Genomic DNA, 26,943 nt, shown 5'->3' with positions numbered 1-26,943 from the left:
ACTGGCCCAGCAGGACCAGTACCAATTAGACACAACCCATTGGCCAGTTATTTCAGAGTATAATGGATCTGGTTGCGCTATTCGTACCCCTAAAGTAAGCATCTTTGTGTCACCATTCGTTCAAAATGGCTAAAATTGTTGTATAGGACATACTACGGGACCTAAGGTTTGTATTACGAAATTGAATCAATTGCAATAGAATGGTAACTCTGACTCTTTAGTGCCCTAAGTAATATCTTATACCGAAAACATCACATAGTGACGGTGTTGACAACTGTGACTGCCGGTAACACCTGACAGTGACTGCAGGGTTGACGATTATGACTACCGCTGGTAACACCGTAACAGTGGCGGCAGTGACGGTGATTGTAACGATAACCTGCGGCGTTCTGCGGCCCGCCGACCACCTCAGACACCCGCACACCACCCTACCCGTGGGAAAACTGACCACGCGCCGCTCCGCCCCCCGGCGGCATTACTCTACCGACACCCTCGGGCGGCCGAGATGGGGCAACACTCACACACCGGTGACGGACACGCCCAGTGACGGACTCGCCTTCACTGGGTGTGGTGCAGATATGGGGTGGCTGGGCGACACGGTTACTAAATGGTGGTCAGATTTGCAATGACACAAGATTGCGTGGAGTTGTGCGCACATGCCACATGCGGTTTATTTATAGGCCACAAATTAGAAGGGAACACTTACGAACGTGAGATGTAAGATGTTTGAAGCTTGTAATAACCCAAGACTTTGCCGAATTCAATTTGATCCTCTGTCAATCTTGAAAATCGAAATATTGCCGCCGCCGCAAACTCTGCATGCAAAGTTAGACTGACGAAAATCGAACCATCCTAAACATATCGGACGTTCGCGAGGAACTGCGCTGATCTATAGCTCCCGTCAATTGTGCGAGCCGCAAACTCCATTCAGCTACCGTCGAACCGAACTCCTCCGGCTGGGCTACCGCTCTACCCGGCGGGACACTGATCTGGCTCTCTCCGCACGTGAGGACTGAAACGCGGACACGAATACGATGTCACGCAGTTATATAACCGAGCGTCCGGTTCCGAATGAATGGATTATAGGACGTAGCCTGGTAGGACAACTTTTAGCCAAAAATGGTTTCATCCTGTTCATAGTAACTCAAAAGTTTTTTTTTTCTTTTCGAAACGGCTGTTCCACGTCTCAGTATCCGTCGAGACAAAACCGTTCCCAACCTTGGCTGAAATCTGGATCCCTGGGAAATGAACCCGATCCATGACTCATACGAACAGAGAAGCATCTGCTTCTAACAGTACCACCGTAAACACTGGTACGGGGCGGTACCATCCCCCAGCTCAATCAATACCCTAATCTCTATCCCCCTGCGACCGTCTCACTGACCACAAACCGTGCATCTGGACGACTTTCATCCAGCTCCAAGGCTAGGTACTGTCGCAGTCTGCACCATCTTCCCAGCTGCAAGCCGTCGCTAAATTACATTCCTGTCTGATGACCCGCTAAAAAGGGCGGCGTGAGGAGGTGTTACTCAGGGCTTTGCACTATCTCCAGTCTGCAGCAGACGAGACAGCGTGTGTGGGTGACAGAGACAGTTACCTTTCGACTCCACCAGTGACGCCACTTAGATCATAAATCACCACCAGACGATGCTGAACGGTGCCAAAAATACCAACGATCGCCACAGTCCTGGCGAGAGGGTCTTGGATCGGAGGAGGAGAGGGTTAGGAACATTGAGGAATTCCAGCCATCTCACCGGGACTACCGAGGCTCAGGAGTAATGATTGAGATGCTACCTAGTACCTAATACCTATAGCTATCATATGATGGAATCAGTCTCAATAGGTATACCTACGAACAAGGTCAACTAACCGAGTTGGAATGAAATCATAGGTATCTTGAATAGGTGTGAGATTACATATTTATTTCATTTATAAGGAAATCATTATGCAGGTCTGTCAACCAACGAATTCATCGAAAGATAAAGAAAGACAGATAATGCAGCAAAAGTAGCCGTTTTCACGACGGCCATCTGGTACACATTTGGCGCAGATTAGTTGGTGCAGATTTGGTACAGATTTGGTCAAATTAGGTTCAGTGTGTTTCTTTAAAGTTATCATCTTGGGTTACACACATTCTTATAAACCTCATTTTTTAATTAGGTACCAGAAATTATTTTCCATTAACCCTCGCGGGCCCGGGGGGGGCGTTTTTCGCCCCCCCCCCCCTGGCGAATATTTGCGATAACTCACGAACGCTTAGGGATAGGAAGGCGAAACTTTCAGTACCTTTTCTCCCATCAATTTGACATCTTCTGAAGTAAAAAATTTGGACCTAGCCCCCTTGATGACGTCACAAGGTCCATTTTTCTAGACCCCTGCACGGCAAACTTCGGCGTCACAGACGCAAACTTCAAATAGCTGCTAAAAATAGAGTTTTAGAGATAAAGACAAATTACGAGCACGGCTGTGTAGCGTTTGACCTAGAGAAAAATAGAAAAATAGTTTCGGTGACCTGAGGTCAGAGGTCAGGTCAACGACCCCGAAATGTGGTTTTAGTTTTTCGCAAATAACTTCGACAAAAATGGTCCTAGAGCTACGGCAGTGGTACCATCGCATTCGCCTTGTCAAGCCGCGTCGAATGATATATATTTTGTTCAGAAAAGGTCAAGTTTCATGTTGACCTCATGTGACCTCGAATGACCTCTGGTTGACCTTGACACATGAAAGGTCGTTTATGATGGATTTGTACCCGCTGATCACGAATCTGGCATCTATTTTCCTCTAAGCCTTCATTTAGAGCTTCCGGATGGCAAAATTGTCTTATTTATTATTACTAACTTGAATCAGTGAAATAGCCTCTAGCAGGGATACTCTTCTGTGACCTTGACCTTTGAGCAGCCTTGTATCGTAAGATGAACCACAAATAGGGAACTGATAAGCCTCAAAACATTTCAAAACATCTTGGAAGTTAGCACGCAAGATGTGCGAAAAAGTGCCAAGGTTGAGGTCAATTTTGAGCGTGACCTTGACCTTGACCTTTGATTTGGAGCACATTTTCAGAATCCTCAGATCCTCTTCTTTCGTTTGACACACAATTTTGCCGGTTTGATGCAGCCTGCCGTCCTCTAGAATGCTTACTTTGAGATCACTACACGTGTGCCGGTTTTGGCCTTCGACCTTGACCTCTGACCTTAAAAATTGACCTGAGGTCAAAAATTTTGGGTGCATTAGAATCGTCTCGTAAGGACCTTTCGTTTGGTATCGCTTTTGTTTCCGTAGCTCCCTTATTTACGGAGTTAGACAGGGGGGGGGGGCGAAAAACGCCCCCCCCGGGCTGCGGTGGTTGGGATTACCCCCCGGGCCCGGCCGGGTTAAAATACTCAAATAAATTAACAGTATGAAGATATTTATTGTAAAAGAGATTTGGTGCCGATTTGGTCAAATTTGGAGCATTCGCCAGATAGCCCGTGTTGAGAACGGCTAGTACCTATCAACAAATTTCGACCACAGTAAAGTGTACATTAAAAATTTCACCCTGAGGGAATAGAGGACATCGGAGTACATTTGATTGACCCAGGAATGCAGCGGGTGCGGGTGCAGTATCTCCGGACCCCGTCGGACCGGCCGCCGGCGGTGGGGGCGGCCCCCCCCCCCACACGGGGGGGGGGCGGCTCGGAGCCCGGCTCGAAGTGCAGCGGTGAAAGTGGCGGCCCGACTCCGACCGGCCGGTCAGTCGAGCGGCGCGCGCCGGGCGGTGAGCAGTGTGACGCGGAGACTCGGGAGGCTGCTCACATAGAGAGCGTCACCAGGGAGTCTTCGAACGGTCCGATCCAGGAGTCTGAGCCGCCGCCAGCGGACGGACACAGCCATGCTACCCAAGGTAGGTCGAAGTACCGGGTGGTGAGGAGTGTCACTGATGCCAGAAACACATTCTAACCTAAGGAACAAGTGTCAGGGGTAACCAGAACAGGGCGTCATGGTGACATTTAGAGCGGGGTTTTGAGGTGTCAGCCAGGGAGAACTGCGAAGTGCCGTGATGTTAGTCGGAAGAGGATGTCACTTGTCACCTGGGATTGTAATGTCCTTGAGGGAGTGATTTCTGGGAAGCATGGTGCGGTGGGATTCACCAAACGGGAGCCAGCCGGAGAAGGGAACGTTATGGAAAAGCTAAGCTTCTTGGGACTGCCCTCTCCCCAGTCTCCTTTGAGTTGTGGGGCACGTCATTCTTGTCAGACAATATTGGTCTGGATCGTGTGATACAATGGCGCACGGTCCTTGCCGCTGCACTGCTCCTCCTGCAGTGCATAATTTGCCGTTTTTAAACTTCCATGTAGAGATTATCCCCAGTCCCGTGAACTTAATTGAATATGTTCTATCCGTATGAGTAAAGCTAACACCCTTCAGTATTAACGCACTTAACCGGTTTTAATTTAACGTGCTTAATCCTATAAAAGCGTAGGTCGCGCGATAATTTTTATTCCGCTCGTTCGTGTTCGAACAACTCCCCACGGAGAAGGTAAAAGTGCATTCCTGAAGCATCTTATCTCCAGACGCTTTCAAAAAGGTGGGGTCTGATCTCCTCTGGTTACCATGGTAACCGACTACTCGAGTGCTGCGGTCGGTAGCCGGCGGCAGAACAGCCCGCACAAAATATTCAGACAGGAAAAGAAAGTGACTGATGGTTACCCGCGGCGTCCGGCGCAGCCGCAGAGGGCGAGCCTCTCGCAGACAGAGCTTTCTGTGCCCTCCCTCGACGAGATCATCAAGCTCTCTTACCTCTGCTTCCCCGAAGCCAGCATCACGTCTAGCTGATTCTGATTTCTGTATACCTACAGCGGCGTCGATAATTAACCAATTCCTCAAAGGGAGCGCTCGATGAATAATTGAATGATCTCCTTACCTACATGTGGGCTCGACTTTTTCACTTATAACAATTATTTAGCCACGTTAAATGTTTGATTCATCCTTAGGTAATCTCTTCCCGATATTGAATCTATCAATTATTGAACCAAAAAGCGCAAGAACTTTTCCCCCGAGAGCGTCGTGATGAGACGGTCGCTGAAGAAGTCTCAGTACTCCCATCAGCTATTCGCTCAGACGATGGCTGCTGAGGCGCGGATTGATGTATGTACGTACGTACAGACGCCGTCCGATCTCACCCCTCTACCGAGAGCAGATCGGTGAGAGCGGGGTGCGGCCACCGCCTGCGGGAGTGGACACCTCACCCAGATGTTCAGCGACGCGTTGGATGACCGCCGCGCCCACAGGCGTGGAGAAGAGTGACCGACGCTAAATCGAGAGGAACGGGAGTGGACAGATTGAGCGCAGCACGCGCCAGAGAAGGATTTCTATCTGAAAATCAATTAGGATCCATCAGAATAAAGTGAAAGGTGGATCGAACTAAACCGTTATTGGGTGCTGTTCATTTTATGATGTGGCCGACTTTTTGATCATTGTGCTTGAGCCCCGGAGATTGTTAGGATTTATTCTCAAGGCAGCTCCACAGTAGTCCACTTTCAGAGTGGATACAAGCATATCAGGCCCACTATGAGTGTGTAAGCGCTGCTACAATGGTCTAATGTTACAACGAGCTAATGCAATAATAATTCAACGGTCTAATGTTGCATAAGGTTCACCATCACAGTGTGTTCGCACGTCTGCGGGCTTACTATCGGTGCCTGAACGCTGCTGAGGTGCCCAGTTCCAGGGGTCTGAGTCAGCACCGTGTTGTATTTTGTCGTATAACCGACCACTATTGAGACGGGCCATCAGACCAGTCCTCCATCGACAGGAAACATTCCTTCAATGACAGGGCCGATGTCAAAAGGTTAGCGTGACTAATTATGGACGTCAGCTCACATTTCACTCTTCATTTCGATAAACTCTGCGGAAAAAATGACGATGAATGGGCTTAGACAGAAAACTCAGACGCAAACATCCGAACACGTGTTGTGTCGGTCCTCTGTGTCGGGCTCGCTTCTGTCGATATTTGTAGTAACAATATACTCGCCACATGCTTCTACTGAACACACAACCGGTACAGACAGAGTTAAAACTTTATCGCGGAGTTAAAACTTCACAACAGAGACGCCGCACAGGAAATTTACACCTGATGCTGCCACGAGTCGCCCAATGTAGCAAGCGAACGGGATCAGTGCCTGTGTCAGACCACCTCAAGGGAACTGATGATTGCTGGACGGCAAGTCAAGTTAGTGGAGGGCGGAGGCAGCTGATCGCAAGCATAAGCATTGAACAAGTCATTGTTATGTCTGTCTTCCTCCACCCCACCCCCCTCGTCGCCCCCAATCCCATCGCCTCTCCGTCCTGCTGGAGGAGGCCCGCAACGGCAGGACTGCATTGGTGTTATTGGCTTAGTCTGCAATGCAGTCTCTGGTGCTAGCTGCTATGAGACGTTGCAGTCTCCGCCGCCTGGTGTTATTTACCAACCCCGCATTGCCGTCTTCAGCGTTTGGTGCTGCTTACCGAGCCAGTATCACAGTCTCCGGAGACTGGTGTTATTTTCCCAGTTTGTAGTGCAGTCTCCGTTGCCTGGTGCTCCTTTGCTGTGATGCGATACAGTCATCGGCCCTCTTCGATTTCCAAGCGTTCATAAAGGCTGGGTGGGGCATCTTTTGGTTATATTGGAAACGACTACCCGATGAAAGATACAATAGCATTTTTTCACTGTTATCGGACCAAACGGGCAATAATTCTAGGCCAAAAAGTTAATCTTCCCTCTGTTTCCCCGTATACTTATGAGTTCTACGATATCTACACCCATTTTATGAGTTGAATCATAGATGGATGAGTACTTTTTTGCCTATGGTTAACGGAATTCTTGTTGAGCAGTGAAACATCAGACTTACACAAGACCAGTGAGCTGTGCACCTACTGAAACAAACGAACTACTCTGTCCTTCAATACGCTGGGTCTGTGTCTGCTCTGTACCGACATCGGCGCACAGACATCAGCCCCCTGTCCGCCAGCCGTTACATCGACCGCGCGGTTATGCTGCCCATTGTTCTACGTACAATACAGACAGTGACACAATAAGAAACCATAGCGGACATGCATGGTTTCTGACTAATTCTGTGCAGCAGTGCCCTCAACCGGGGCAATCTGGGCACCCGTGCCGTCATAAATGACCATTTTTTAGTGTGAGGGAAATCATGTGTACAGTTAAGTGTTTGAGGGATCCATCTGTAATTAAGTGAAATCAGGATACGCGTGGTGGCTAGCATGCTGTACCAAAGGAAGGAAATTATCTGCTTCAATGGTTAACATCAGGCTGCACAATAAGATGTTTTGAAGAAATGATGTGCCAAAAATGCCAACCTCAAAAGAAGACATGCCTAACTGATCACATACGCCCAGCGTCGCATGTTGGCCTTTCACGTGGCACTTGCTCCGTTAGAATAGCAAAATTAGGTATCTTTCTTAATAAGCGCTACTTATCAGGCTAGCTACCGTCCTGCAAGGAAACCTAGTCGGGCTATGTTTCAGTCTGCCGGCTGGTTTGCGGTCTCGCGTGTATCGCCGACCACCATCCACCCACTGTCGGGGGGAATCCACTGACGGAGAAAGTGCCCTGACCGGGCCGTCCCTGCAGAGGCCGAACGGAACTGACACGCTGGGAAAGAACGCGACCCTGACACACCCCCTGGGCTCGCCAGGAGACACCCGGTGCTTGACGCTCACCACATCCCCCGCTATCGTCGATTATTTGTCATCAGTGGTCACAGAAAACGGCAATTAAAGCCGCTTTTAGAAAAGTCAATTACACAGCATCTCAGACATTGCATGCACGTTTCAAATGATCACCTTAAATATGAACCCTGCAATGGATGTGCTATTGAACCAAAACATCCGTGTTTTCTCTTTTCCTTCAATCTCTCGCTCTGCCATGCCATATCATCTCCCATCATGTCGCATCCCTCACCTTGTCGCGCCTAGCTGTTGCTGAGTCAGATAAAACAAGTCTCCGCCGTCCAGCCGTCTCCAAGGTCGTCTACTTCTCTCTGGTCTCCGACTCCGTTAGCTGTCCATCAAGGTCGACTGACCCTCCCCCATCCCCTGATCTGGCCGTGAGACCCCTTCACCTTCGACGACGAGTCATCACCTGACCCTGGTGTCATTTCCCGCACACACCCTGACCCGAGGGAATGATGAACCGGTCACTGGCATCTCAAGTCTACACAGGACTGTCCAGGTTTGAAAGAATGGTTAGCTGCCTTTAGTAACTATTGCTACATAAACTAAGTTCAAAAGAACGTTGAAACAAGAAAAGTAAGAGTGAACCACTGAATTCAATGATAACAAAATGAGAATGGACAAAGGGTTAGAAAGAATAATGAGTGACACATCAATGCTTGGCGTCGTCTGAGAGCGAAAGTAAAGTTACACATTTGCGATCAAACCATAGATACATTCCATATCCGCAGTGCTGCAAGGTCATTGTTTCATGCGTTCTACGATACTGAATGGAGCTGAATGCTAGCCACTACAGCCATTATTATGACACTGAAACGGATAAAAATTTAGTTGCTGTGGCTGTTTTTGATTAATACCGAAGGGCTTTTACACTCTACAGCGCTTGAAGACTGACTGGATGACCCTTGACAACGACCAGTTTTATGGCTTTGACCATCTAAGGCAATGGAGAGACCCAAGTGACGAGACAACCTCCCTCTCGTTTTGTTCACTTCCTAATTGGTGTTGTGCTCGAGACATTTACAGCCTACAGGGGAGGAAGTGCTTCGCATTTGGATGGAAAACGACACTTGTCCCTTCGAATTATGCGTAATTCGACACTTAATGTCAAAGTCAAATAAATCACAGGTGGACAAATGACTAACGAGATGGAAGAGTAAAAGTATGATAGCTATATAACTTTCCTTCATGACAATTTTAAAGTAGCCATAGAAATTATGCCTTCCGGAGTTCTGGTGGTTCCGCTGATTACGGCTAATTTTTCACTATTTCATGGGGCTGCACTAACTAAATCAAGGCTACACGTTTATTCAACTACCAATAAATAGAAATAATTAGTTACACCTTCACGCACAGCCAATGTCAGCATATTGAGGCTATAGAGAATGTTACCCCGGGTACACGCGCCCATCCGATTACATCACTAACTCAGCCCGCCCTTGGCAGGACCCGAACAATTGCCTAATGACCGCTCACTAGGCAACACACCCATCGTTTGATTCCCAGTGCTGAAGAAACACAGCTCAATTGAGCTGTCGCCAACCGCATTTTTCACGTCCTCGCCATTTTATCGTCTGGAAATGTCGCAAAATATTGCGAAAATCGATTCACCACTCTCCAGAAAGCCACCAAATATCTCGATAATTTCACCAGGGATCTCGTTATGGAACCACTCAGCTGTCACTGAATGCTCGTCGAACAGAATGGCGACATTAATGGCGCAGTGTGGGCGCCCACCACGCCCTGTGGGCATATGTGACGCGTTGTGGACGTAACTGGCGCACCGCAGACGCTGCTAACGCGGCGGAACTTTGGGAGTCGAACTAGGGGCGACAGGTGGTCTTAGCTCGAAGGTTGGCTCTTCCGTACCGGACGAGGTACGCAGACACTGCACACAATTATTGCACACATCCGGGCCATGTGGATACGGAACATAGACACAGCACAAAACCATGGCACACAAATGTGCGTGCAGCTAACAGCTGAAGCGTGCAATCGTGACAAACAGCTGCAGCACATAGAAACAGCACACAGACACAGCACACAGACACAGCATACCTACAGACACAGCACACAGACACAGCACACCACCATTCCACACAAGTGCAGCTCACACATGCATAGGCATGGCACCAAGCCATGGCACACAGCCACGCCAGACTAAACGGCCATGCGGAACGCACTCAGTCGGAACGTGTGACCTTGTTTGCACGGAGTGAGCTGAACAGCAGTGGGGTCGGAGCGAACAGACATGGCGGGGAGTTTCATGACAGCCCACGACGGAGAGAGGGAAGGAGGAGTCTCACTGGTGATAAGCGCTTGACAGTCGGAGAGCGAGAGGAGGGGTGGCATAAAATAGCCGATAGCAAGAAAGACCCTCCGACGACAGAACTCGGCAAACACACATGATCCAAGGGGTTAAGCTGGGTGAACTTCTTTGATACTTGTGGTAGGTACAGTAAAGAGGTTTTGTCAGCGGTATAGCTGTGGATGACTTGCTCACACTTAGCACTTTCCACTTAACCATGCTTCTTACAACTTGCAGCAACTGATTAGGGTTATCGTAATTGTCTTGCGTCACAAGCTTTCAGCGTAAATCGTGATTGCTGTCATTCTGAGCGACATAAGCGATATTGCGATGAAGAAAAGTCAATTAGTGATCGATTGGTAAATCACCTAAAAGCATGGCATGCGCCCATTCTTTATCTCCCCCTTACACTCTCTTTTTCTCTCCCCTCCATCTCTTTTTCCCACCTTATCTGCATATCGGATGCTCGCCTTTCCACTCACACCTTCCATCACTTTCTCTCTCTCCCTCCCCGTCCCTCGGGGTCATCCTTCCGGCTCCGTTCAGTGTTTTCCTCCTCATACCTGTCGTGCGTCGTCCCTGAGTAGCTCCCGCCCGTCCCCCACCCCGGCTCTATCCGGGCCAGACCGCGGTGACCGGCGCGAGCCACTTGATCCGCCCGCTGTGGCCGGTAGGTATCGGAGAAAGTAGCGCTGGCCACGCGCCGCAGTCCACCGGGCTGGACCGGCCGGACGGGACCGGGCTGGACCGGCCGGCCGGCCCGGCCAGCTGGGCCGAGGGGCGAGCGCCGCCACGGGCCGGCGAGACACTTTCCATCTCATTTCGCGGAGCGACCAGCACCGGCACTGCGGCTAGGGAAGTGAAATGAATTAAAATACCTGCCAAATTGTTACCGTCTTGACATGATCATGTCGTTGACCTAAGCTTAAAAAGACTCCCGCAGATTAATTAACCTTGAACGCCATCTAGATGATCCATGTATGTATTGAGATGTAGACCTGAAGCATAAGGGTATGCTAAGACCGTTCTCATGTGTTTGCTTATATTTGTCCAAGCGTAGTGAGATACATCACGATTTACTAACAAAACAACCAGGATGCATGGAGGCAAGCGTGAACAAGAGAGAGGCAGAAAGACAATCTCTTCCGTCAGTCCGTGGCCGGAAAAACCTCGGCTCCGGCCTCCGCTGTCCGTTTGTAACGGTGCAAAAACAGAGCGAACACAGCGGGGCGCAGTTTCACAATGACTGGGCTGCATTCTCGACACTGGAATTGGGTGCTGGTGTAATGGCACACAGCTGGGTGGCTGTCATCAAGGGTGGGTGTTTTCACCACAAATGAAACTCTCGCTATCATCACGCGGGTGCTAAAATGTTGATTTTTATTTTTTTTTTATTTTTTATAAATTTAGTCCGAACCTTTTGATGGGAAGGATTCACAAGGACAGAGCCACCGCTAAGCGAAGCTTGTTGCGATGACCCTGCCCTCTACCCTCCGATCGCGCAATTCCGATTCTATGGCAGAATTTAGAGTCCAAAGTTTTACGTGCGCACAAAGCCGCGCACGGCCGGTCCCCTCGCTGACTTCGCCTGGCTACGGCCTGCCACCAACCGCAACCATACCTGTCAGGAGGCCCATAAATGTCGAGCGCCCGTCGCGCTTCGAACCCGGACTGTCATAACCGGGAACGCGTGCTCTCACCACGCGGAGTCCAACGCTCTAACCAACTGAGCTACGGGACCGAAAAATGATGATCTAAAGATTGATGTCGCTATCTTTAGAGTTTCTGCGGAAAGAGCACTGCGATTTTAAGATGATGACCACGAATGTCTGGCCCGGTCTTATATGATGATTAATTAAGTGTTCGGCGGCAGGCCCGGTAAGAAATAAATCCCCCACTGCCGTTGTCATGTCCGGAACATGGCTAAAGGTTCCACTTTTATTACTTTCCAGCCAGACGCTCAGTTATATGATTCAGAGGAATCCTTATCATTCCTCAGCTTTACCGGGGTGTCGGGGGCAGCTGCAGTGGCGGGCCAGGGAAGACCTACCATCACCTGCTGGGGTCCGGGCCCAGTCATATCTATCGGACCATCTACCCCATCTAGAGAGGGAGAGAGAGAGAGAGAGAGAGAGAGAGAGAGAGAGAGAGAGAGAGAGAGAGAGAGAGAGAGAGAGGAGAGAGACTTTCGGCTGCTGAGCAGCGAAACACGTCCCCTTCAACCAACCTACCAACCAACCCCTACCCCCGTCCTTCACAAGATAATCTCGTTTATCGTGCTCAACCTTCTCTGACCTTCTTCCCGGCAACCGAGCCCCATGCTCACTTCGCTTACGCTGCGCCACCGTCCCTCGGCCTTCCCCCTCCGTTCCCTCCGCCCCTGGGGCTGCATCAGTGCAGCAGCGGACGGCCTCTGATCTATGACCGAGTCACATGTTAGCATCGGATTGAAGGAGGGCAAACCGGTCGAGGGAGAGAGAGAGAGAGAGAGAGAGAGAGAGAGAGAGAGAGAGAGAGAGAGAGAGAGAGAGAGACCGGCTGAGAGAAGTCGGGTTAGCAGAAACTGACCTCGCCACAGCGGCCAGCGGTGGTGCAAAAACGGCACCAGAACGACCCTGAGATCTGTACCAGGCATCGACGCTTCCACCCCCTAAAAACTTTAGAGCATTGCTTTGTGAAAAAGATGAAAACCGAGTAACAAATAGGTGCCTGTTTTTCTTCTTCTGCTGCTGTTTCTTGCAAGAGCTGTAAAATTGCTTCCGCTGATTTTGATCGAATTTTGAATAGCAGTGCATTAGTATCGCCGCTTTTCAATCAGGTTCCTTAATCGATGCCGGAATTCATTTGCATTGCGCTAACAATGCTCATTGTGGGATAAGACAAGATCTGTTTCTAATCACCACCTGCACACAATTAATCATACCTCTGCGCTCGGCCATTCCTTTCCGCCCGCACGCAGTGTCCGTTTCGCGTGCCGCCTACGTCTGTGCGTGGTCCGCTGGGCCCGCCGGCTCCTCCAAGGTCAAAGGTCAGCCGTGCACCGCCTGCAACCAGTCAGGGTTGCACCTTCTCCCTCCCTGACCTTCCCTCCATATTCATATCCTGCTCCCTCTTTCCTGAGCCCAGCTGCAGCGGGTTTAAATGTTAATGCCAGAAATAAATAGCGACGCTCTTATCAATTCGATAGGCGATCAACGTTCTCCCGATTTGGCTTTGTTTTGTTTTTGCACGGAAAGGAAAGATAGCCCACTTGATTCGAACTTAGCAACAGAAATAGCGTTATGATGTCAAGATTACGATAACGTGACCGTTAATCGCGGGGAATCGTTACACATCGCGCCTCTGCACCTTACTATGGTTACCGTACAGAGTTTATCAGTCAGTAGCGTGCTGGTGTGTGAAAGCAGGGCGGTTTGCTTTGCGAAATGTGCAACGGTTCGTCCCTATATGGCACATGGCACATATATGGCTCATGGATATCTCGCCTCACGCAGTGGGTATATGGATATGCACTTGGAGAACGTGAAAAATTGAGACGACCTTCCCTGATAACGAGACAAGGAGATAAGCTCCGAGCGATGAAGTGGAGACAATATCAATGACAAGACACACAGAAACAATCCTAGACTGAGTCACGGGCGATACATTTCTGGAGGAGAGACCAAAATACTCCTAAGATTTTGACCGTTCCCTGAGACATCGAGCACAGCATCCATTGACGACATCGAGCACAAGCCAAGACGGCCGGTGCAAGAGAGGGAACGGCCGATGTCCATGAGCGAGGCTGAGGACGTCTTGCACAAGAGCGCACAAGGCTTATCTGAGGATTAGTGGGGACCCCGTTGGATCCGCCCGTTCCAGCCAGTGTTCGAGCCTGTCCGGTCCAGCCAGGGTTCATGTGGTTTCAATGGACTGGTGGGCCCGTAACGTCGCCAAAGTCTGGGCCCAGTCTAGCAGGACGATCCTACTGAGCAGTGGACCGGCCCGACACCTTGCCTGGCTAGTCGTACCAGGCGCTATGAGCCACCTCTTCTTAGAGAAACAGCGGTATAATCCCATCCTACTTAGTGGCATACCTACCTGTTGTGACACTTAGACACAGGGTCAGCTTGTTTTCTCTCTCCGGGATTTGACGGTTTCTGCTTTCACTGCTTAGCTTTCTGTTAAAACAGCATTCGTAAGTCGGTTGCTGCGGCAACGGTTATAAGCTGAGAATCTTGTTTGTCCTGTAGATACCGGTAAAGCTGTGTTTCGCTTTTCGTCGAGCAGCCCGTTAGACATTTCGTGAAGGCTAGTTCACCTCCTCAGTCTGTACGTGGTGCAGACATATTACACGAATTGTATCAGCATATCCTCCCAACAACCATTCATGCACTTCAATGGTCGCCGCGCCACTGCCGTCTTCGGTTGGTCAGTCGGTCGCCCTGTCGGTCGGCTGGTCGGTCTGTCGGTCGGTCGGTCGGACAGTGAAAGTGTTGTCAGCCGACTGAACGTCTCGCGCACGTCGCCGCGGCCTCCGGGTCACCAGAGGTCAACGTTGGGTCACTGAAGGCCGCGCGGGTCGCAGGGCGGTCGGTTAGGTCGCCGGGTCCGGTCTGGTGACTGCTGATGGTCGCGGTGATAGCGGCTCTTTGAGCTCGTACCTCACTGAGTCGATTAGCGGCCCGGTGAACGGGATGGGCAGGTCCCGAGAAGGGATTTCTGATGGTGGTTATCGGAAAATCAACGGCTGCAAGCGACACACTTTTCACTCCAAAGTGATAAAAAGTGGTAATAAAATCCTACCCATTTGGCCGCGGATATTTCATTGTTACAATTCATTATAATGCACCTTGCATCGTCCAGAGAAAATGTCTGACAGGCTACAACGCCTCATCTGACCAGCTCACAAATGTCTCATCTCTACCTCCCATTACGATCATTTTCCTTTCCTCTCCTTCCGTTTTCCGTCTCAATTTCATTTCATTTCGTCACCGCTCTATCTCTGTTCCACCTACTGTAGCTAGTACGCAGCGTGCCATGCCCCTTCCACGCTAACATCGTCTCCAGCTCACTCAGCACGTTCAGCCATATTGCACAACTACCCGCTCCCCCACCCGTGGGTGTTCCTTGCCCACCACCCGCCCCCTCCGTTCCCCTTCCCTGAGGGTGTGTTCGGTAACTCCCACGCGTGAGTGAGACTCAGACTCCCGTTTTTGCCAGACCCATCAAACGAGAAAGTCTTCACGTTGCGAAATGACGACAAACACTAGTGGAGGTATCTTGTTGCTGTCTGGGATGAGCATGAAGGAAGAGGGAGGAGGTTTGTGGAGGGAGGGATGGAGGGTGGACCGTGGAGAGTAGATTGTGGTGATCGACTGTTGTTTATGATGCGTGGTGGTGCTGAACTTGTGGCCGGCGCCGAATATCGCCCTAACTATGGTCTGTTTCCGTTTCAGATCCGCCCCTTGTGGGCGCTTCTTGTGTGCTGCTTGCTCCTAGCCGTCGTCACAACAGGTATGTGCACACGTTTATCGCATGGTTTATTCATCTTTGGGATCAATAGATTAGAAGAATCTCAGCCAGGAGCATCATGAGCTATGTCAACGTACTGATTGCCGGAAAATATAACGCGAGTCTACCAGTCACATTCCAAGAAGCCATACAAATTTGCTGGAAGACAATGTACCTAGATAAGTGTAGAGTTTGGGAGCCTCTGTAGAATATTTCCCACACATTTCTTCGTGCTTTCTCAAACAACCGTGTAAAACTCCTGACTCCATGATTGCCATTCTATGGGCTGCAACCTCTTCCCACCAAAATGCCGTTTTATTGTTCAGCGCGGAGATGGGAGCGGAGGGGTGCGCAGTGTCGTAGCTAAAAACGGCCTGCAATGAACAAATAACTGTCCCAGGTGCAAACTGCAGACAACAATAGGGAGATTGCTCAGTTCTCACCGTGCAGGGATCGAGCAAGAACGGTAGAAATCACACCGTTCAGACTGCACTTAGTGATCTTCAATCGACAGATGTGCACAATGTTTATAAAATTGGCGGTTCGAAAACTGCTGAATTGTCTCTCGGTGCCATCTGTGAGGGGCCGTGGGAGTAGATCTCGTGAGAACGGTGCCAGTGCGTGACTACTGAAACCCCCACTCCGAAACGCTTTTCATTAGGGCAGGCAGGATAATGTACATAATCGTATCAACAGTGCTACCTAGGCACACGATAGTTGTGCCATTTGTTTAAATTATTCGATTCTTTTACTATTCTCTGAATGAATGTGCACCTATGGAACATATCTCCAGAACAATGTCATGATAAACCATTGACTGAGAACACCTACCTACCTCAAATTGAGCTGATCGCACAGCTTCCTGAAACTATCACAATTGGTCATCATGTTGGAAAGGAGGTCCCCTCTGAGAACGACGCTCCGCACAGGCTCATGACTCATGACTCCTAACTAATGAGTCGTGACTCGTGACACGTTTGGCTGAGAGCCCATCGGTGTGCCGACCGCTGCCGAAAGAAACGGACACCCGCAGGCAACTGGCGGACTTCAATACAATTTATATTGTTTATATTTCATTTTTACAATGATAAATGGCCATGACTCACCAGACTGAAATGCAGTAGGGGAGAACGGGGTCAATTGTAACATTTTTTGCATTTCATCATCTGGTGCAAACACGTTTGCAGTTATAAAACTCTTTCTTTTATTTTCAGAAACTATGATGTTTTGTCTTTAACCCTAGAACGCCTAGAGGGGGGGTTGTATCAACCCCCCCCCTGAGGTTTTTTCGAAGTGCACGCTAAACGGCTTGTCGTAGCGGGCTGAAATTTTCAATACCCTCTGGGGCAACCTTTGCGCATCTTTCGCCGAAAAAAAATTGATCGGGTCATGTCAGGTCACGGAGTTATGACGTCATAAGAGGTACAGCCTCCGGCCGACAGTTACCAAACGTGTGCGCCGAATCCCTAGGTTTTCTGCCGGTGATACCCACATTGTTTGATGGATCATGATGAAACTTCCCATGCATGTTGGGGCAAGCATTGGCTATCGTGTGGTGCAAGAAAATTGACCGGATCAGGTCAGGTCACGGAGTTATGACGTCATAAGAGGAACAGCGTCCGGTACTATTTTTGAAAAGCGCCCGAACCACTATTTTGCTAATTCTTGTCACCTCAATGGGAATATGCAGCAATATTAGCTTCTATAAGGAGCAAATGGACCTTCCAAATCCAAAAATACAATCAGATTTCAAAAATTTAAATTATGATTTTTCGAATTTCTGCCGCCGACTGTGACCTTGCCGACTTCCGGCGCTCCCAACGCGCCATTTTTAGAGCTAGGGAAACGAAATACATACCAAACGATAGAGAATTGATCAAGGAACACGATAGTGAAGGTTTCAAGTCGATATCTCCCACCGTTTTGCCGCAATCGCCGCGGAAAGTTGAAAAAAGTCTATTTTTCCGAAAATTTGACCTTTGACCGGTCAAAAGTAGGTCAAATGTTGACCTAGGACCAAAAAAATATACCACCAATCGCGAGATCTCGTTGAGAGCAATCCGTTGGTTTTTTCCGCTAAGCTCTACGACCTTCCGTTTCGAAACGCCAGGGGGGGGGGTCGTAACAACCCCCCCCCCTGGTCGTTCGTGTTATGAGAAATGGCCTGGTCGTGCGAGGGTTAAAATACAGTTAAAACATTTCCGAAAAAAACTTATTTTTTGGGTCAAAATTGTTGTCCGAAAAAGTCAATTCATCTGTTACAATTCACCCCAGATACGGGGTCAAAAGTAACACCACCGGGGACAATTGTAACATGCTAATTTACAGGCTACAGCAACACAATTTTTTCCCAAAACTTTGATTTAACAAAAGTATTGAACACTTGTTCATCTTCCCAGACTTGGTCGAGACGGTTCTTCTCAGGAAAAAAGGCTTAAAACCTCGCACTTATACAAGGGCTGGATGGACCTCCTCTCTCTCGTTTTTTTTTTTTTTTTTTTGCAAATAAATCGCGTAAAAAGCTGCCGATTGCGACAAAACTTACAGTTCTCTTAATTCTAGCGATGTTTCAACTCCCTTGAAAATTTGACGACTTTGACATAATGCCCACTGACCTAAAACCTGTTACATTTGACCCCTGCAAAAATGTTACAATTGTCCCCGTCTCGCCTTGACATATTTTAGACGAAACTGGCGCAAAAAGATGTTGCATGTACAGCATTTAATGCTTTCAATTTATGGACAACAAGCCTGCCGACGCTTACACAAAGTCTGAAGTCGATATCTTTTCAATGGCGGGAATGAGCTAATCAAATATAACGGTATAAAAATTTACAAAATGTACTCAAAAACAAATTACTGTGCACAGCAATCGACATCCCGGCACTTTCGCTTCAAACTCCGTTGGGAAAGGCAGTATAGAATTACGCATTTTCGGTCTTAACATCAGCTCATTCTATTGGTAAGTTTATGAATTATTAACACTGTTACAATTGCCCCGTGTTACATTTGACCCCGCTCTGCCCTACCTTGTAAATGCATTGTCTTTGACGCAAATATTGTGCGCATTTTTAGATGATTACATGCACTTGCGAGGGAATACGAATTCTGACACTTATTCATTGAACTTGCCTGTCTTCTTCAAAACAACTCTAAGAACTCGATTGTTCTTGCTGTTCGCTTAATTGAGAAGCAGCAAAGTTTTAACTTTTGAGTGGATATTTCACGGCCAGTCTAACAATTTTGTGCAAGCAACAAACGTCTCATTTTGTTGTGCTTTTGTTGCTAAGTGGCGATATCGACCGAATCTTTCTTATAGGATATTCGGCACCCACTGACCGTTTATCCATCAGAGGTCAACAAAACTCTCGTGGCCAAAATGCGAAAAGCAGATCGTAGACCAACTGATGGAGCCATATTGCTAAAACGCTCAGATCTCCAACCTAGAGCCAAAAGCAACCCTTTCTTGACAATCTCTTTTATCTTTCCATCATTGAAAGCTGGCTGTGCGAAATAAGCACTGAACCATGATGAATATATGCCCAGCGAACAGATGTTGTACGGCCGCCCAGCCTAGTTGTGCGAACCGTCACCAGTGAAGCGTGATTTAGCCTAGCTCGTCAGCCGTGACGATGGGTGTTGGGCACAGCACGTGCCGCTCACGAGTCCCGCCCGGCCGGCGGGGCCGCGTCGGCACGTCCAACAGGTCACGGCTGGGTGAGCGGCCGGACCGGACCGGGCCGGGGCGGACAGATTTCTCCGCAGAGCGGTCAGCAGCGCTCCCGCGCTGACGCTGCCAGAACATTGTGGTCTACTTTGCTGGACATACTGTTTGATCACTCAAGCAGCGTGTTAAGAGTGAAAGAAAAGGGGCAAGCTTTTCTTGAATTGGCAATACAAAGAAATTTGATAATTACAATTAGTTAGGTTGAAGCAAGGCTAGATGCTGCTATGTCACAATTTATTTAACGTAGTTTCATCGTTCATCTCATAACATAAGCTTTATGCCGACTGGGATAAAGCTGACAAGCTTATATTAACTCACCTTTTTGGATCTGTTACTGGTCAGTCATCAGAATCATAAGTTAGTCTGACGACAGGGAAGTCTTACGAGTCAATACCTCGTATGGCCTGTTGTCCCGGGTCTGTCCGGTCGGACCTGTATGAGCCGTAACTCGGTCGGGATCTGCATACTGCACATACTCTGTATATACAACCTGCTGACCCCTTGCCCGCCCATTTCCGACAGACGCCGCCCGTAAGAAGACCCGTAAGCGTGTGGTCTGCTACTACACCAACTGGTCCGTGTACCGGCTGGGCCTGGCCAAATACCTGCCCAGCAACATCAACCCCCACCTGTGCACCCATCTCGTGTACGCCTTCGGAGGGTTCGACGATGACTTTCAGCTGCAGCCGTTCGACAAGTATCAGGACATCGAAAAAGGTGAGTTCGAAGTGCGAAATGCTATAGTAGTAGGCCACAAAGATCCGCTTTATCAACTGTGGTAAACGCAAACACAGCATATCAATCATTCTATTTTCAGAGCTTATTGTGCCCAGGACACGGTTATATCGATGTCAATTTTGTTACTCTCTTTCACCTGTAGTTTACACTTTACATAGCCTCTCCAGCTTCTCGTAAATTAATGGTGTTTTATTTTTCCTTTTTATTCTTTCCTTCCACCCCCTGATTCCCTTTTCTTTTGTCATCGTTTCTTTGATTTTGCCCATCTTTTTCGGGAACAATGCATACCGCGCTAGGCACGCAATGAGCTCTGAAAAAGTTACGCTAACATTCGATTCATACGCACAGCAGAGACCCAATACCCCCCCCCCCTACCCTGACCCAGATCCCACGCAGTCATCCCGAGTCCATGTCACTGCCTCAGAAGGCCTTCGTTACTAATGCTGCCACTCATCTTTGTTCGAACAGAGTCACCGCCGACACTCTGAACTCGATTACCCAATACCCAACCAACCCCGCCCGCTAGAGCACGCCGAACCGCCCACCAGGCACCCCCGCACCCATCTGACGTCACAGCCCACGTGACTTCATAACCGTGACGTCACAGCGCGTGAGCAGTCACGGGCGGGGGCGTGACGACGCTACAATACCCACTGTGGAACCCATTGTGTGTGGAGAGTTAGACACCTGCTCTGGAGGCGTGTGAGCCCGTCCGAGAACCACCTCCCCCCCCCCCCGCCCGCCCGAGGCATTGCTCAACCCCTCCCCAAGGAGGTCTAGGACGCCCCCCCCCACAGGGGGGGGGGGGGACCACGCCCGGCGGCGGCCCTGAATAGCCAAGGGTGGATCCCAGTCGGGGGTATACCCAAGAGAGACCGCTCAGCGGTGGGTCGTCCGTAACGCACTAACTATTCTCGTACGTCGGCCCACAAACCTCTTTACGGCCTTGTCAGAAAAGCTCCATTACCTCACTGACAGGGGCGGGTCGATGCCAATCATGATCGACTTGGGGTGTCACTTGAGGTCACACCGTGTGACCGTGAACAGAGGTCAAAAGGTTACGAGATGCGCGTGAGGTTCCATGGAAGGTGCCGCATCCTCCGGTGACCCGGCTGGAAGCGGCTGAGATGCCGTTTATCGCGGGGCGGGGACGGTGGTGACCTGTGACCTGGGGGCGTGACCTAGCTTGAGCCATTGAATGGCGTGTCCACGGGGGTGAGGTCACCCGATAAATGTTATCTCTTTCGGGAGTCTATTGAGTGAAGACGTACTAATTACAGCCCTTATATATCAGTGGATGGTACGGTCATGTCGTCAGGATTCAGGGACTGACAAAGGAAAGGGTGAATCTCAATGCCAGAGGGTCTGATAGAAGAAATGCGGTTATTAAAGAGCATGATGTGTTGATATTCTGACGGGTTGTAGGCTCAGGTTAAACAATGCAATGAATAACTCGCAAGTCGTAAGTCTGCCCCTGAACCGCAATTGTGATACCAATCTAGTCTTATATCATTCGAACGGTGACTGAGGAAAATTCACCACCAAGGAAACGGATATTCAGTTTCCCGGTCATCCCTGTCACACCACACTATTGTTGAGCCAAGTTCACAATCGACTTGCGTTACTGCAACAGCTGTATTGACAATCAAACACCCTTGTTTCCAAGCGCGCCTCTAAAGCAATACCATTGTATAACTCCTGACGGGTCTTGCTCCTGAGACCTGAGTCCTGACGTCCTGACAAGTACGTTACGCCATACACGAAATCACTCGTCCATGCATTGTGTGCGTGTATTGTGTTCTCGGCTCGTGCGTTTGAACTAACCCTAACCTCCGTGACAGGCGGATATGCCCGCTTCAATGGCCTCAAGCAGTACAACAAGGGTCTGCGGACGCTGCTGGCGCTCGGAGGCTGGAGCGAAGGCTCGGGAAGATTCTCAGAACTGGTGGCCGAACCGGAGAACAGGCAAAGGTGAGTTCAACAGCACGGGCTTAGTAGGCTTCAAAGGGACAGGCGACTCCAGCGCCAAATGAATCGGATATGCGTAATTTCATCAGCTCTTGCTTTACATAATAAGCGTCGCATATTTGGCATAATGTATGCCGGCACCATTCAGAATACAATCAACCTACCTTCAATTACTGGCTTGCATAACACCATTGTTTCTATCGTTTCTATTTCCCAGATGCTGGACTTACATAGACATAAAAATGGTTAATGGAAAACAGAGCTTGCGCAAAACTTTCACGTCTTCAGCAGGATATTGCAAAAGCTGAATTCAGAGCAATGGTGAATGCTTCACATACTTATACGTCCGACAGTCAAATTAAATGCAGCAAGTTACATGTTTAACAGCAGTCGGTTAACTAAAGCATAAGAAATGCTGCTCGATTGGCGGCCGAGGCTCCTGAATCCTGATCCTGGCTTAGAGGGACGCAGCGCTTCCTCCCTTGCCACCTCAGCCGGTCGGTGCCCCGGGGGTGGATCGGTGGGCGTCCTTGGCTGAGCCCCAGTCCCCTCCGTCTCTGAGAACTGAGACGACTCGTCTCACCCCTCTGCCCCGGCACCAGGAAGTCAGCTGGAAAAATGGTGTGACCGGCCGTGACGGGCCTGGAAGGGCAGAGAGGATGCGAGATTGTGCGCAACCCAGGACCACACCCATGCATGGGCGTGTCTGGTCAAATCCGGTCCAACATGTGCAACAACTAGCAGCGTTTGCTGAAGTCTGGAACTGCTTGGCTCATTTTAGCAGATAGCTTCACTGCATATTTTGAGGCGCAAAGAACGGATCAAGACCCATCGAAATGCATAACTGAATCATACAAACTGACTTTTTTAGGGACAAAACGACAGTTGAGTGAGAGTGTGAAAGTGTTGTCTGATTATAGCCACGGGCCGATGGTAATTATCCAGTTTCGTTATTCCGTGTGAATGCTCGCCACCTGTTGTTACGCCAGGTCCGGATTCAGCTACAAATGACAATAGTACACGGCCTTTATGACAAAACCGACCTTTGAGCTGTCATTATTACCCCAAAAGCATGACTGAAGTGACTAAAAGCGCCCCAGCAAGCCTTTCATACGTACCACTCGTTCACTCCAAAATCATTAGCCGATTTCAGGCATTGGCTAGTGACCTAATATTTAAGTCAAGCCGATATAATTCAAGATTTCGCTGAGCTCATCGAACATTATTTTTGGCCTAGCCCACAGCTACAACTGTTCGATTCTCATTCGCTGAAGACAGCCGCTCTGGACCAATCGCTTGCCACTAATGTGAGACCACTGGCCCATTGTTTTCCAATCAGACGCTGAGGCTAGCGGGGTTTTAATCGGCATTTTCGTGAGAGTCAGAGAAAACAATACAGTGGTTTCTGACTTCAACTGCAGTGAGGACTCAAAAGTGATAACAGTTCGTGTGGCTGACGCATACCGACTTAAAACTGGGACGTGAGACTCATAAGCGTGCTGGTTTCTACAGTATGCGTATCTCTTAACCCTCGCACGACCAGGCCATTTCTCATAACACGAACGACCAGGGGGGGGGGGTTGTTACGACCCCCCCCTGGCGTTTCGAAACGGAAGGTCGTAGAGCTTAGCGGAAAAAACCAACGGATTGCTCTCAACGAGATCTCGCGATTGGTGGTATATTTTTTGGTCCTAGGTCAACATTTGACCTACTTTTGACCGGTCAAAGGTCAAATTTTCGGAAAAATAGAATTTTTTTCAACTTTCGGCGGCGATTGCGGCAAAACGGTGGGAGATATCGACTTGAAACCTTCACTATCGTGTTCCTTGATCAATTCTCTATCGTTTGGTATGTATTTCGTTTCCCTAGCTCTAAAAATGGCGCGTTGGGAGCGCCGGAAGTCGGCAAGGTCACAGTCGGCAGCAGAAATTCGAAAAATCAAAATTTAAGTTTTTGAAATCTGATTGTATTTTTGGATTTGGGAGGTCCATTTGCTCCCTATAGAAGCTAATATTGCTGCATATTCCCATTGAGGTGACAAGAATTAGCAAAATAGTGGTTCGGGCGCTTTTCAAAAATAGTACCGGACGCTGTTCCTCTTGTGACGTCATAGCTCTGTGACCTGACCTGACCCGGTCAAATTTCTTATACCATATGATAGCCAATACTTGCCCCAACATGCATGGGAAGTTTCATCACGATCCATCAACCGATGTCCGTACCACCGGCAGGAAACCTCGGGCGTTGGCACTCAGTTTGTGAAAATCTGTCCGGAGGCTGTACCTCTTATGACGTCATAACTCCGTGACCTGACATGACCCGATCAATTTTTTTCGGCAAAAGATGCGCAAAGGTTGCCCCATAGGGTATTGAAAATTTCAGCCCGCTACGACAAGCCGTTTAGCGTGCACTTCGAAAAAACCTCAGGGGGGGGGTTGATACAACCCCCCTAGGCGTTCTAGGGTTAAACAGTTACAATCGCAGCACTAGCTCGAGATACGGTAACATACGTGCACATTTCCCAAACTGCTATGTCATATCATACATTATGTGTGAATTCACCTTGAAGTGAGTTGCCAGCTGCCATTTACGTAATCTAAAATAACTTCAACTGAGTTACTGTTGCATTATCTGAGATAAACTCGACCTGTCACAATTTACATGCCATCCAAAAATTGCATGAAACCTCGAGAGCACAGTAACAACACAGACTCAGTCCACCTTTGACCCAAAGCTAAGCATCTTGAAGATAACACATTACCCTGTACCCACTCAAACTCCAATGGAACCCACGCAAGATAGCGCGGTAACATGACAGCAGAGGCCACTCCCACACAGAGTGGGTTCACATGCAGTTTTACGCTAGTCACAGACCGAGAGTGGGCAGGGGAAGGGGGTAATTAGCAGCGTCACCAGCGGCTGGGAATCAAGGACCGAGAAACCACGACCTCTCGGCCCCGCCACGCATGGCAGAGAGCATGAGATAATGTCAGTGTCACACACGCTATCTGGCAGCTGCTTCACGGACGATCTGGCAACTACACAACTACAGACAGCGTGTTTGAAACGCGTGTAATCAAAATATGCTGAGCATTATAATTGAATTTATTCAGCTATTGGTGTGGCATACTTCATGAAGCCTCTCAAAGTTTCCAAACTTCTAAGACGTCCCTTCAGCGCAACACAAAATGATGCTTATTAGCTTATTTTGAGTTACATTACGTTGAATATTTTGAACTGATATATGTTGAAAGCAATGATGATTTTGATTGATGCAGTGGAATAAAGCAACGAAAAAATCAGAAGTAGTGACTAACAAGCTTTAAATCAATTCGTGCCAAACGTTCCGGGAACTACCACTGTGCACAACACAGTAGCATTCGCGCAGCGCCGGAGATTTCAACCGCGCACAGAACAATATCATCGTAATAAAGTCTTGGGAACTGCAGCTCTCCACAACACAGTAACACTCGTAACTAGCGTCGGAGACTGCAACTACGCACAAGACAGGATCGAATGTACATTTAACCCGCGCGGGGCTGGGGTCTCCAGCCGAACGCGCGGGGCTGGGGGGGGGGGGGTAAATTTTACCCCCCTGTTATCTCCCGAACTAATGGTCCGATTTGGAAAATTCAAACGCCAATCGAAAGCTCTCATCACGAACTACTAAAAACATGTACTTAATTTAAAGTTTGAGGTCAAGGTCAAGGTCAGGTCAAGGGTACAAATTGCAAGTTTCTACAGTATCGGCCTTGCACCGTAGTTGCCGAAGAATGGAGTCATGGACTGAGACTGATCGCCCAAAACGTGTTCTTAGGCTACCAAGACAATATTCGTTGCATACAATATCATTCAGAGGTCAAGGTCAAGGTCAGGTCAGGTCAGGTCAGGTCACCAAAAAACAAAATATAGAAAAGGGCATGTGCGACACATGTTTTATTGGTCATTTTACTCATAGAATTCAATAGGCACACTCAATAAGTGATATGGACCACCTCTGGATGAATTTCAGGTCGAGGTCAGGTCAAGGTCAGGTCAAGTGAGGTCAAATTTTGAAGTTGGTTGTTAAGGCCTAAAAAGGTGTCTATCTGATGCAGTTTTTCACGGCGAATCGAATGGTGCTATTTTTGTTTCCGTACGAGGTCTAGAACTTCCAAAAAAGTCATTTTTCAAAAAATTTGTGTGTCGTGACGTCATGAAATTTTGAATAACTCCCACATTTTTGAACCGATTCTTCTAAAATTTGGTATGTAGGTGCACATAGACCACATCTCTGACATATATTCCGGTTTTTTCGATAGACTCAAAATTTTGGATTTTATAATGATTTTCCCAAAAAAGTCAGTTTTTTGAAAAAATTTAGGCCAAAATCCAAAATTTTCAAAAAACCATGATAGCCATTTGATAGACAAAGTAAAATTACGTATAACCTTTTTTGTTACGTCTTGATTCCTTTAAAAATGAAGATGTTAGCGGCGTTTGAACTTTTGCCGTTTTTGAGGCGAAAATGGCGAACATGACGTCACTAAAACGTCAATTTCTCAAAAATTTTCCGACGGATTTCGCTCAAATTTTCAGGGAACGTGTCAAATTGATGTAAGAAAAGGTACTGAAAGTTTGGCGGCGCTGCGCGCCGCCGTTTTTGAGATATCGCAAAAATTCGCGAGGGGGGGGGGGTAAAATTTACCCCCCCCAGCCCCGCGCGGGATAACACAGAGCCGCTCGCTGGTGACTGCAATCGAACACAAGAGAGTAGCATCTGTGGTCCTGTAGCAGCCCTATAGATTACAGAACAGGGAATATAGTACGAATCGAATAGGCATTGACTATCAGACGCATGTTAGTTTAGCAATGCAAAGGAGCTCACACAATAAATACAGTAGATAGCAGTCACAGCACTCATCAGTGGCAACTGTGACCAAGGTCAAAGCCACAAGCTTACAGACGTCGCCGCCTCGACGGTTCAATAGAGAGGCTTTTGTTCGATAGAAATCGTAGC

The 26,943-nt window shown here is 48.6% G+C and overlaps 1 protein-coding gene across 2 annotated transcripts in view; it reads left to right on the top strand.

Moving 5' to 3' along the window:
* Positions 1–3,727: 3,727 nt before the first annotated feature.
* Positions 3,728–26,943, top strand: part of LOC122364248 (mucin-17-like) — a 52,126-nt gene continuing 28,910 nt past the window's right edge. The window contains exons 1-4 of one of the 2 annotated variants that reach the window (XM_043334448.1): positions 3,728–3,880; positions 15,457–15,514; positions 19,761–19,955; positions 21,818–21,947. In XM_043334448.1, the coding sequence (XP_043190383.1) occupies positions 3,869–3,880; positions 15,457–15,514; positions 19,761–19,955; positions 21,818–21,947 (395 nt within the window). In that variant the 5' untranslated portion in view covers positions 3,728–3,868. The remainder of the gene's footprint in view (positions 3,881–15,456; positions 15,515–19,760; positions 19,956–21,817; positions 21,948–26,943) is intronic. The other variant, XM_043334449.1, reaches the window with a different exon arrangement.

Source organism: Amphibalanus amphitrite, unplaced genomic scaffold, assembly GCF_019059575.1.
Source record: "Amphibalanus amphitrite isolate SeventyFive unplaced genomic scaffold, NRLGWU_Aamphi_draft 000664F_arrow, whole genome shotgun sequence".
NCBI lineage: Eukaryota > Metazoa > Arthropoda > Thecostraca > Balanomorpha > Balanidae > Amphibalanus > Amphibalanus amphitrite.
Note: the sequence above shows the minus strand (reverse complement) of the source record. Positions and strands in the feature narration are given on the sequence as shown.